The sequence below is a fragment of the Gavialis gangeticus genome, unplaced genomic scaffold, assembly GCF_001723915.1.
Source record: "Gavialis gangeticus isolate Ggan-Ray unplaced genomic scaffold, GavGan_comp1, whole genome shotgun sequence".
NCBI classification, from domain to species: domain Eukaryota; kingdom Metazoa; phylum Chordata; order Crocodylia; family Gavialidae; genus Gavialis; species Gavialis gangeticus.
In genome coordinates this window covers 16556324-16568072 of record NW_017729029.1, presented here as the reverse complement: position 1 = coordinate 16568072, position 11749 = coordinate 16556324, and the positions used below count along the sequence as shown (strand labels likewise).

General features: G+C 43.8%; 1 protein-coding gene across 6 annotated transcripts in view; it reads left to right on the top strand.

Moving 5' to 3' along the window:
• ATP11C (ATPase phospholipid transporting 11C) overlaps positions 1-11749 on the top strand; it is an 83430-nt gene that overhangs the window by 48153 nt on the left and 23528 nt on the right. For all 6 annotated transcript variants that reach the window (XM_019521342.1, XM_019521344.1, XM_019521343.1 and 3 more), the window contains exons 15-23: positions 623-694; positions 1718-1791; positions 2447-2550; positions 3350-3531; positions 4488-4751; positions 5227-5401; positions 7319-7421; positions 9116-9261; positions 9621-9680. In XM_019521342.1, the coding sequence (XP_019376887.1) occupies positions 623-694; positions 1718-1791; positions 2447-2550; positions 3350-3531; positions 4488-4751; positions 5227-5401; positions 7319-7421; positions 9116-9261; positions 9621-9680 (1180 nt within the window). The remainder of the gene's footprint in view (positions 1-622; positions 695-1717; positions 1792-2446; positions 2551-3349; positions 3532-4487; positions 4752-5226; positions 5402-7318; positions 7422-9115; positions 9262-9620; positions 9681-11749) is intronic.

The window sequence follows — 11749 nt, the reverse complement described above, 5'->3', positions numbered from 1 at the left end:
ATTTTTGTGTTTTAGTCAATATTTAACCTAAAAAAGCCACATCACAGTAAGAGCAGGTTCAGTCCTACATAATGTCAGTCCTTGTACATCACAGTGTATTTGGGCCTTCCAGAACAAACTGGTCGTCCTGCTCTTATTAAACAGAGCCGTGCTTCATTCAAGCTCATCAGGACATTAGTGGTTGTGTTGTGTGGTACAAGACTCAGTCCATTAGCTGTGTGTATATCAGGGCAAGATGGCTTTTTTTTTCTGTGCAGTGGCAAAAATGCTTAGACGAAGCATCTCCTGCAATGGCTACATGTGTTAGCCTTTTCTAACATGCTTGTAGCATTGCTGTTTTGAAAGGCTTAATAGCGCGCCAAGCCTGTCTGTTTTGCCACAAAATGCATGCACGTGTGTTAATTCACGCAGTTTATGGAGGGAGCCCTTATACTTTCCTGGGATGGATCAGCTCCTTTTTAAGGATGTAGAGGCAGGGAAAGGTAGTGAACTGTACATCCTGCAGATCCCCTGGGCTGGATGTTGTACTCCAGGATATGGAAATGAATTTGAAAATGATGTTAATGTATCATGTATGGCAAGAGCTGTTTCCAATGCCCTTTGTCCTCTTGTTTGTTGGCAGGTATGGTTTCAGTTTCCTAGGACTTGAAAACAATTACATGAAAGTAAAAAACCAGAACAATGAAACGGAAAGGTATGGGTCCTCGCAGCATGGTCACAAACATGGCTCTCACAGGCAGGCTCTGCCAGGCCCAACCACTCCACATACTTTGTTCACCCTCAGCAGAGGAGGATCAAATCCATGCAACATGCTGAAGACAGATCCTAAGCACAGAACATGGGGTGGCTGAGAGAATAAATTGGTGGCAGCTTTTGCTAAAGGCAATATTCATGGCACTGAGGCTCCTTAGAGACTGCATGGTTGAGAGAAGAATGAGTTTGCATAGGCAACAACCTATATCGTGAGATGCATAGCTTTTGCTAATTAACAAACTATGTGAAGCTGCCTTTGTTCCTTTGAAAATAGTCATGTCTTGCACTAGGGAGCGTGAGCGTTTTTGATGTCCATAGATTGTCACGATGCCTCACAGACAGGGACCATGTAGAGGAGCTAGTTTCTCCTGGAAGCCTCGGCCCTGCAGTGTTGAGCCCTTGTGAATATACTCCGATCCTAACCCCTTTTGCATTGAAACTTCTCCCCTGGTCCTGTGGCAGTAGGCCTGCCACATCCCTCTGTCGTGCCTGCTGCTGGGAGGGGAGCCCCAGCTGCTCCTCTGGCTCTTGCCCATACTACCATGTTTCATTTTGGACTTCTGCGTAGCTTGAGTTCCTCTGTTTTATGAGCCGGGATTGACATGGTGAAATGCTGCTCCTAGGACTCGCAAACCAGTTTAGCTGCTTCCATACATTACCTGCAGCTTCTGAGTAATCACATGGCCCAGGGAGGTCCTTACTCACTTCCTTCTAGCTCTGGTGCTGCTAAATCACAGCATACCTCACCTGGGGCATCCAGCTAAGGGACCGTACCTGTTTCTTGGGTGCCAGCCAGCCACGCAGGGTGTGGGCCAGAAGGGCCTGCCACTGAAAACTCTCTAAATGCATATGGATCAGCTTTGATTTTTCAGGCATCTGAAACCTTCGTCATCTTGCGTAAATCTGAAAATGTTTTGTTGAATAGATTTTTGGCTGATCCAAGTTTTTTTCCTTCTCTTAAAAGGTACCAGCTTCTTCACATACTAAATTTTGATCCTGTCCGTCGCCGGATGAGTGTCATTGTCAGAACTATCACAGGTATAGTTGAAAGTCTAGTTTAGATGCATCATATATCAGTTTTTATACATCCTGTCTAGGAGAGAGAAGTTTTGACACATAAATACGTCTGCATGCATTTAGTCTTGTGCTGCCTATGTATAAAGCCTCTGCATTGCAGCCTTGGAAAGGTAACTTGCTATGTTTTGTGAGCCTTAGCTGCATCTGCAAAATTGTCTTTTACACACACAGTCTGAGTCAATAAAATGCTCATTGGTGCATGCAAATCTGACCTGGAAGCCACCGCCTTGTTGAATTGCAATCTCTATCTTGAAAGCCTGTTGGCACTAGCATTTTTCAAAGAAAAGTTGGTGAACCTTTTTTTAGCGTAAGTAAAACAACTAATTTTTCCTTCCATTTCTCAGAAATGATTGAATTCACCTGGCTGCAATGTTAAAAAAAGAAAAGAAAAATCTCCCCTCTGGCTGACACTCATGTCTGATACTTCAGCCTGATTGGCTAAAGTTTGGCAAAATTACAAGCAAGTGAGAACAGAAGTCTTGGGCACCCTGACTAGAACTTCCTTTGCAATCCGAGTCCTTCCTTTGCATCAAAGACTTGATGTATATCAGACCAATGGTCTTTACATCTTCCTCCAGGTTTGGCATACTCTGATCTTTTTTTAATTCGGTTTTAGGGAAGCTGCTCCTCTTCTGTAAAGGAGCCGACTCGTCTATTTTTCCAAGAGTGCAGCAAGATGAAATACAACAAACTAAAGTGCATGTGGATCGTAATGCCATGGTAAGAACGCACCTGGAACTGGTTTTGATCTTGGGTCAGCAAAAGCTATTCCCAAGACCAGGATCCAGCCTTAGCTTGGGGGAAAAGAGTGTAGGAAATACAAGTTTTATTTCCGTTCTCTTTGAAGTCTAGGGTGGGGACTCTTTTTTTTTTCCCCTGTTCCTTTGGCTTCCAAGTTCTTTTAACTTCTGATCTACCTATATGGGCCTGATCACTGTTGCATCTCAGCATCTCCCAAGTGGTCAAAAATAGACGTAGCAAAAACACTCTTTCTTTTTTCCCCCCTCTTTAGCCTGGTAAGAGAAGTCCTTGAATCAGTTTATAGTTTTGTTTTCCATGTGTGGTGTGTGGTGCAGGAGGAAGACCAATATACAGATATTCATAACCAGAAAATGGATGCTATCCTCACCACTCGGGGAGCTAAGTCTAAACTTTTTTTTCTGAGTTCAGCTTTCCCTAGTAAATTACTGCACTTAAACACGCATGTAGACAAAGATGTTGGGGTTAGTTTACTCTGGCTCAAATTCAGCTGGAGTATATTTAGTCACATTCATTTAATGTGTAGATGTACCCAGTGTCACCTGTCCTGGTTTAACCATATGTGAGGAGGTTCATATATCAACCTGGCTGTACAAACCAAGAGGAAATGGTCCCTTTGCTGAAAATGTCAGATTGTTTTTAACATTAGGTCCAGTACTGGCAGGTATTAGGTGCCCCGTAGAGACCAACACAAAAATCCTGAAGTAGAGAGCTGTGGAAGAGACAGTTTTGCAGCACTTCACCATTTCTCTGTTTTAAGGATGGGTATCGAACACTTTGCGTGGCCTTTAAAGAATTCTCTCAAGAGGAGTATGATCAAATCGATAAGCAGCTTTGTGAAGCTAAAATGGCTCTCCAGGACAGAGAAGAGAAGATGGCGAAGGTTTTTGAAGACATAGAAGCCAACATGCATTTGATTGGGGCCACCGCAGTGGAAGACAAGTAAGAGAGCAACAAGCAAACAGAGTAAATACTAGTTGCACCATTTTGCTGATTTGTGATCTGGACTTTCACCGTGACCTCCCTCTGCAGTGCAGGGCACATTACTTAACCTCTCTGCCTTTGGTTTCACAATTGTAAAACGAGAGTGTCTGCTTGCTGCAGAGGGCTGTGTGGATGAAATGTCTAATGTTTATAAAACCCATGCCGTGATGAGAAGCACAGATATAAAGTAGTATTCTTTTGGGTTCCTTCCCAAAGCCCTCTTACGTTAGCAAAACTCTGGCCAAGCTTTATTTTGTACATCCATTTACATTGCCACAGGGTTTCTTTCTGCCTGAGTATTATCTGACAGCCGCTTTGCTATTATTTTCCACTGATGGTGCTAACCTACAGATGTTGGAAGTGAAATGCATATTTTTTTTTACCAGTTTGTTTTCAGAGTGAATTATCATCAGTCTGCCACTGTCACCAAATGTAGCTCTTTGTCCTTCTCTAGTGGCAAGAGCTTAAATAGCAGTTTGAGTCTATTTCCTTTGAGTTCATCAGTTCAGGCCTATATTTTTTAAAATGCATATAGGCATCTTGTTTAGAAGGAGAAAGAAATAGTTGGTGGAATTTTAAAAGTAGTGAGGCTAGTATTCATTTGTCTCTTCTGGGTGTGTGATGTATACATAGAGATATGCAAAGTGCTTGGGTCAGCTGCAATGTCTTTTATTACACCAACTTGTACTGCTGGCCGTCTTGTATTGATGGGTGTTTCATGCCTGCATGCATTTAAAAGCCTGGGTCATTGCTCTATAGCTGAGACGGCAGCAGCTGGTGTGCTTTGATGGACAGCCTTTAGGTTCAGTCCCCCAAAAGCATCAATATGCATGTTGCACCGAGTGAAAAATTCAAAGCAAAGTGCTATCTTGTGGGCAAACCAGAGGGTAACCTGTTGTTGTTTCAATGTACAGACTCCAGGAACAGGCAGCAGAAACCATTGAGGCCCTGCATGCGGCCGGCATGAAGGTTTGGGTGCTTACTGGGGACAAGATGGAGACGGCAAAATCCACCTGCTATGCCTGCCGGCTGTTCCAGACCAACACTGAGCTGCTGGAGCTGACCACCAAAGTGGTGGGGGATAGTGAGAGGAAAGAGGACCGGCTACATGAGCTATTGATGGAATATCGTAAAAAACTGCTGCAGGAGTTTCCCAAAAATAGTGGAGGCCTTAAAAGGTGAGATGGGGGGAAAGAGAGAGAGAAGTAATAGGCACTTTCTGCAGAGCTGCCCTGGAGGCAGAGACCAACCAGGAAGGGAAAGAGTTAGCCTCAATCCTGCATCCTTATAGAGGCAGCTGGAGAAGTCTTGCCACAAATGAGACTTCTTTGTGAGTGACGGTATCTGCCCCTTCTTATCACTGCAGGGTTGGGTCCTTACTGCCCATATGGGGGACCCTGCTCTCTCCTGTCCCACATCCATTCAGAGTTCATCTGTTTCTCAGTTATTGCGTTTCAAACACAAGCATGCAAACCTCTCAGGGAAATCCCAGTTTTCCTTTTCAGTCCAAGCCAGTTGAGTTCATTGAGCCCCAAGAAAGTGAGGTTTTTTTTTTAGTTTAAGAACCATTTATTTTTGTGCTCAGATGACACAAATTGACTTCTTGAAAACTTACAGCTCAGAGCATCACCTCTGTTTCCATCTGCATTTTAGGAGCTGGGTGTTGAACCAAGAGTACGGCCTCATCATAGATGGCTCAACATTGTCACTAATTTTAAATCCGTCTCAGGATTCTAGTTCCAGTAATTACAAGACCATTTTCCTACAGATTTGCTTGAAGTGTACTGCAGTGCTGTGTTGTCGCATGGCTCCTTTACAGAAAGCACAGGTACGTACTCCATGGACCCTTTTGTAGGCAGCTTGGCACATTACTTACAAAACACTTAATAAGATAAAGCAGCTAAGGAGTTATAATCCCTTGCCCCAGACTTTGAGCCCAGCGTGTATAGCAGTTGACTCCACCTCCCCTGTTTAGTCATCTGTATCAAGTGTTCTGGGTTTTTGTCATGGGTATGAACACCTCTTCTACTGACTGTCCGTCAAGAGGGAGTTTTGCTCCTTGACTTGGGTGTGAGCTAGGCAGCAAGGCTTTTGGTGGCTGCTAAAGGTTCCCACAGGAAGCAAAATACGCTGTTGCTTTTTGTATGGGAACAAGGGTTCAGTACTTCCATATGGAGTACTGAAGGACTGGAGAGGTTTGGTTTTGTTTGTTTTATGTAAAACCGTAAAATGGAAAAACCTGTCACAACGGCTGGGTTGCTGGCAGGTGCCATTTGATTTTCTTTATCCATGGGGAGTGTCCCCAGAAGCATTTCAGCAAGTTTTTCAGGCCCTCTGATTATTTCAGCTTCAGAGCACTAAGAAACATGATCAGATTTGTCTCTGCCCAGTCAATAAACAGCAGCCCTTGCTTCTGGTTCAGTACAAGCCTTTTACATATGTTGGTTTCTTTGTTCCAGTCTTGTCTTTCAGTGATGAATTTTTAAAGGTTTGTTTTTTTTTTTAATTTGGGTTTAGGAAACAGTTAAGTACACATAGCTTATAAATAAACAGATGCATGAGTCTGCCCCTTTCATTCTGGTCCAAGATCTGAGGGTGGGAATCCATGACTTCCCCTTCACCAGCGGTAATGGCAATAGTGTGAAAAACAACGTGTCTAGCCCAGCTCCAGGTACAGAGGATGTGACCAACTGCTGTGTGATTTATTGTCACATTGAACACTTAGGAATTATGTCCTTGTACGTAGAGCAGAATTGAGCTCGAGGCTTCAAAAGTGCTGAAATTTACTGTAAATTTTGTCTTTTCTGCCTTGCAGTGTTAGGGGGTTGACAAATGACAGCAAATTCCAAAGAGGTGGTGCATGTTGGCTGCTCTGGGACTGCCCATGAGCCTGCTCTTACCTTGTAGTTTGCAAAAGCCAAACCTCAGCCTGGCTTAATTAAGGAGTAAACTGCCCTGCTTTAGCTCTCTCTTATTTTAGGGTTAGTTTGGACACACGGACTTTTCCCATGGAGCAGCTGAGATGTTGCGGTTCCCCACCCTCTAATCGGTTCACATGTTCATCCTTGTAATGCTGACTCCTGCTTGTGAAACTCCGGATGGATTCAGTGCATTTTTTCATGCCTGTCTCTTAAAAAGCTTAAAAAGTGTGGGGGGGAGAAGAGATTCTGCAGTTCCTCTGGCCATAGGTTGATGATGTAGACTTGTCCTGGGTCTGGTTGGGCTGGCTTCTTAGTGTCCACCCTGCGCGAATGAGTTTGGGTTGCTACATTGAAATGATGCCCAGTGTATTTCATCCTCCTGGAGGAAGCTGGCAAGTCTGCAGACTCCTGGCAGTAGCTGCTTGTGCTGAATTATTATTCAAGGTTGTTTAGAAAGGCTAAGTTACAATGTTCTGTGAACCCAAGTTCCCTGGGTCTGCAGAGTCCAGGGTGTCACCCAGAAGTTAGGCACCTGCTGGGGCAACTTGGTAGAGTGGTGAAGGTGCATTGCTATGTTCATGCCAAAGACTGCACCCACCTGTAAATAGGTGCCTTGACATTTGGACTGCAGAGTGAGAAGTGCCACTGATTGTAGGAGCTGGCATGCCTTAGCCATATTAAACTGGAGGGCTCTTTGGCTAGGATAAACCATTGACTTGAGCCTATACCTTGAGAAACAGGGTATATGTATATGTCTTATGTGACATTGCATGCACTGATTGTTGGGATGCTTGCACTGACCTGTGTTGTATTTACTTCCTTAGATTGTCAGGATGGTAAAGAGCACCAAGGGCAGTCCAATAACACTATCAATAGGAGATGGCGCCAATGATGTTAGCATGATTTTGGAAGCGCATGTTGGAATCGGTAAGGAGAGATCTGGAGGTATCTAGCTTTTGTACAGGATTTTCCATTACCTGCTCTCTTTTTCAAAGCACTCTAAACTGAGTGGCATTTCCATTTTGCACGTGTGGAAACTGTGAGGCATGGGTAGATGAAGTAATTGCTGGGAAGTGACCGTGGACAGATCAGAGCAGGCTCAGAATCCAACCCAACTCTGCTGGGCCCCAAGTTTTCTTGACCCATGGGGAGTGTTCTGGCCACTCAGCCACACATCCAGCCAGCTTCTAATCTAAGTAAAAATCATTGCAAATTATATAAATTAAATAGCATTTACTGTGGCCTTTAAGGTGTTTGCAGTCAGCAAGCATGCGTGGAAAGAAGGTCAATTAACAAAAACACCTGGCTTCTCTAGTTGATACAGGAGATCTCAGGCCCATTTTCAGATTTGATATGGGTATTTAAGTTCCTTTTGAAAATAGGTCTTAGGCACTTTTGAAAATTTCACTCTTGGTCTGGTAGACATTGTTTGCAGACTCATCTCTTCAAGAGATACTTGGGGAGGGGAGAGTGGGGGTGTTAACACTTGTATACATGTCACCAAAGTGAGCTCAGCTGTTCAAGCCTGGCAGGGAGGGAATATAGCCCACAACCTAACGAAAGTATGAAACAAATCACCCACCCCTCTTTACTGTACCTTCCTCTTGCTTTTCTGGTTATACCTGACTCTTGCCTTGTTCAGCCCCCATTGAAGTCGATGGAGATTTTCTCTTGTCATCCTTGGAAACAAGCCTGGGGATTCAACCTGATTCAAACCATTCTGAATCAAGAGTGCAACTTTCTTCTCTCCTTCTCACCAGTAGCTGTGGCCTTGAGATTGCCACTGATTTGCGCTGGCGTATTCTTGCTGAGCTCAAATTGGCCCATATTTTTGAACCAGATGTCTGCTTTGCAGTTTTGCTGATCCCAGCTGGTTGTAATTCACCACTGAGGATTGAAATGTTTAGTACCTAAAGGTTCATTTTCAGTCATGGGACATGCCTGTCCCTTCTTTCTGACTGATTTCAGACTGGAAACTATTAAAAAAAATTCTTTATAGCTGCCAGAGGCAGTGGAAATATTAAAGATGGCTTCTCATGTGTCGCCAAGGAGGAAGAAACAGCAGCTTCCTTACTGGCAATTGCAGTGTCTTGTTATGCTTCAGTGAAAGGCATTCCTTGTAATAATGCACTGAGCATGTCTCACAGTGCAACAAAACTGGTTGTCTTGGGCTTTGCTCTGTGAGGTGATGGCATTAGTGGTCTAAATATCTGGAGCAAAACAAGGAAACTATGTAGAATCACAGGGTTGAGTGCTGGCCAGACTGACCCAGCTTGATTGTTTTCCAATAAGCTGCATTCCCCAAGCTCACTTTTTGAGAGCCTCTTGGATAAGAGCTCAGAAACAGAGGGCTGCTGAGCCAAGACAAAGAGGATCCATGGAGTATTAGTCTCATCACCTTCTGGCCACTGCCCTCCACCCACTGTTGCTGTGAAGCAAGAAGAGACTTGGAGTGAGAGGGGTGGTGGTGACATGTCAGATGTCACTGGATCAGAAAGCCTTCATTCCTGGGATTTTGTTGTAGCTTGAATGGTTAAGATGTCTTAGCCACTGTTATAGACATCCCAAATCTAAGTTCCAGTATACGGATAAATCACTCACCGTATGTATGTCCTGTCCAGGTATAAAAGGCAAAGAAGGTCGCCAAGCTTCAAGAAACAGTGACTATGCTGTTCCGAAATTTAAGCATTTAAGAAAACTACTACTAGCACACGGGCATTTATATTATGTGAGAATTGCACACCTTGTACAGTATTTCTTCTATAAGGTAAGGATTTGCATTCATCTGACACAATTCATGTTTTTTTTGCCATTGACAATAAAGTCCATTAAAGTTTTTTTTTTTCCCTAAATCAGTTGATTTTCTCTACCTGTCTGTAAATTAGCTAGATCAGCATGGTGTTGTACGTTTGCAAGTTGTATACAGCCTGTTAACATTTTGGTCCAGGTCTCTGTTCCTGCAACTAAATATTAAAGCCTGATGCTAAAATGGTGAATGCCAGACCTGGTAAGTCAGTAAACTGAATACATTCAGTTTGGTTTTTATTTCCAGCAGTCAGATCAATATTGAGTACATCAAATGTTTCTCGACTAGCATCTCTCTCTCTCTCTCTCATTTTTTTCTAGAACCTTTGCTTCATTTTACCACAGTTTTTGTACCAGTTTTTCTGTGGATTCTCACAACAGGTAAGTTCCCACAGTGAGTTTATAAAGAGACAGCCCAAAATCTGTCATAGGATCAAGCTCCAAAAAAAAAAGACATTGGTTTGATTATCCTGTTGGTAACCTGTTGGCTTTTGATGGATAACAAGCCATTTCTATTAAAGTCGCCAGTAGAAACTAGCTTAGTTGCTAAGCAATAGATTCTGGAGGTTGAAGTCATTAAAGGAAGATCCTTATGATCCTTCCTTTTGTTTTCATCACCAAAGCACAGATGGCACTCTTCCAGACTAACAAGAGACTTTTATCAGCAGTGTTGTCATTAACTCATTTGGAGAATGCTTCTCCTACAAGATCACAGCTGCTCCATTTGCCTCCTTGTCCTGAAAGGTTCGCTCACAGATTTAGGTAGAGAAGCTGAATTTTCCAACATAACTTTTAAAAGAACGAGGTGATGAAATGAGATCCCAGGTGTAGCCATGGGCATGTCTGTTGTCCAGAACATTGTGACAGGTGGGCAGATGGGGCCATCAAAACAAAATGGTCTCGAGACAGCCCAAGGTCTTTGGTTTGTGCTTTGGTTTCCTGTCTCTCCATTGCCCTAGGAGCTGTCAGGAGACAGAACAAAGCATTTGGGCAATTAGGAAATGACTTCCATGGAGATGAAAGGCAGCTTTTCTCAGTCAGAGCCCATGTATAAGTTGGGATCTCTCAGAGAGCAAGGGCTAAGGACAAACTTCAAATGAGCCTGCTCTTAAAGTGGCATCAGAGGCCACTTTAAGAGCAGAACTTTATTAATAGTACTATCCATAAGGTAGCTTTATTAATTAGGTAGTACTATCCATAAGGTGGCTTTATTATTAAGAACTTTATTAATAGTACTATCCATAAGATAGCAGCTGGTGGAAAGGTAGGCAGTGACAGTCACTGCTGTGGAATCCCTTTGCTCCCCTGCCTTGCCAGGCTGCAATCCTGAACCAGTGAATCCAGGATTTAAACAGACTGCTTGCATTTCACTATTCTGATGACCTAAACTAGCCTTTACTTATAACCAAATGAGATCTGTTTACTGCACAAGGTTACTGTTCTCTGTGGCCCTGCTGAACCTGAGCACGAGGACCTGGAAAAGCATGAAAGAAGCTGATAGAATGTATTGCACAGTACAGAACATGCCTGCTCAGTTCAGCCACTACCAAAATGAGATCCTTGTAACAAACCTGTTAATAAAAACAGCCATAGCCACATTCCTCTTAAATGTCTTTTTAAGTTGCTTTTGCAATGCACGTGCTGGCTTCTATATGAGAGAGTCCAAGGGAGAGTGCCAGAGGGGTTTCATTATTGGCAAGGACCTTAATTTAATTTTGCAATCAGAAGATATTGGGCAGTCTGATCCTCCAGCTGTTGAACTGGCTGGGAATGTAGTTGCTGACTCCAGCAGGAGCACAAGAAGCCTTTTGTCATTAACTTGTCACAGAATCATAGGAAGTTAGGGCTGAAAGAGACCTCAGGAGGTCATATCTAGTCCGATCCCCTGCTCAAAGCAGGACCAGCCCCAACTACATCATGCTAGCCAAGGCTTTGTCTAGTCAGGGCTTCAAAAACTCCCAAGGATGGAAACTGCACCACCTCTCTGGGTAACCTGTTCCAGTGCTTCGCTACCCTCCTAGTGAGAACACTCTTCCTAATATCTAACCTAAACTTCCCTTGCTGCAACTTAAGCCCATTGCTCCTTTCCTGTCATCTGTCACCATTGAGAGCAGTCCAACCCCATCCTCTTTCGACCAGCCCTTCGGGTACTTGAAGGCTGTTGTTAAATCCCTTTTCAATCGTCTCTTCTCCAGACTAAATAAGCCCAGTTCCCTCAGCCTCTCCTAAGTCATGTCCCCCAGCCCCTGAACCATTTTTGTTGCCTTCCACTGGACTCTCTCCAATTTGTCCACATCCTTTTTGTAGTGGGCGGCCCAAAACTGGTCACAGGACTCCAGATGTGGTCTCCCCAGTGCAGAATAGAGGGGAAGAATCAGTTCTCTCGATCTGTTGGCAACCCTCCTACAAGTGCAGCCCAGGATGCCCTTAGCCTTCTTGGTAACAAAGGC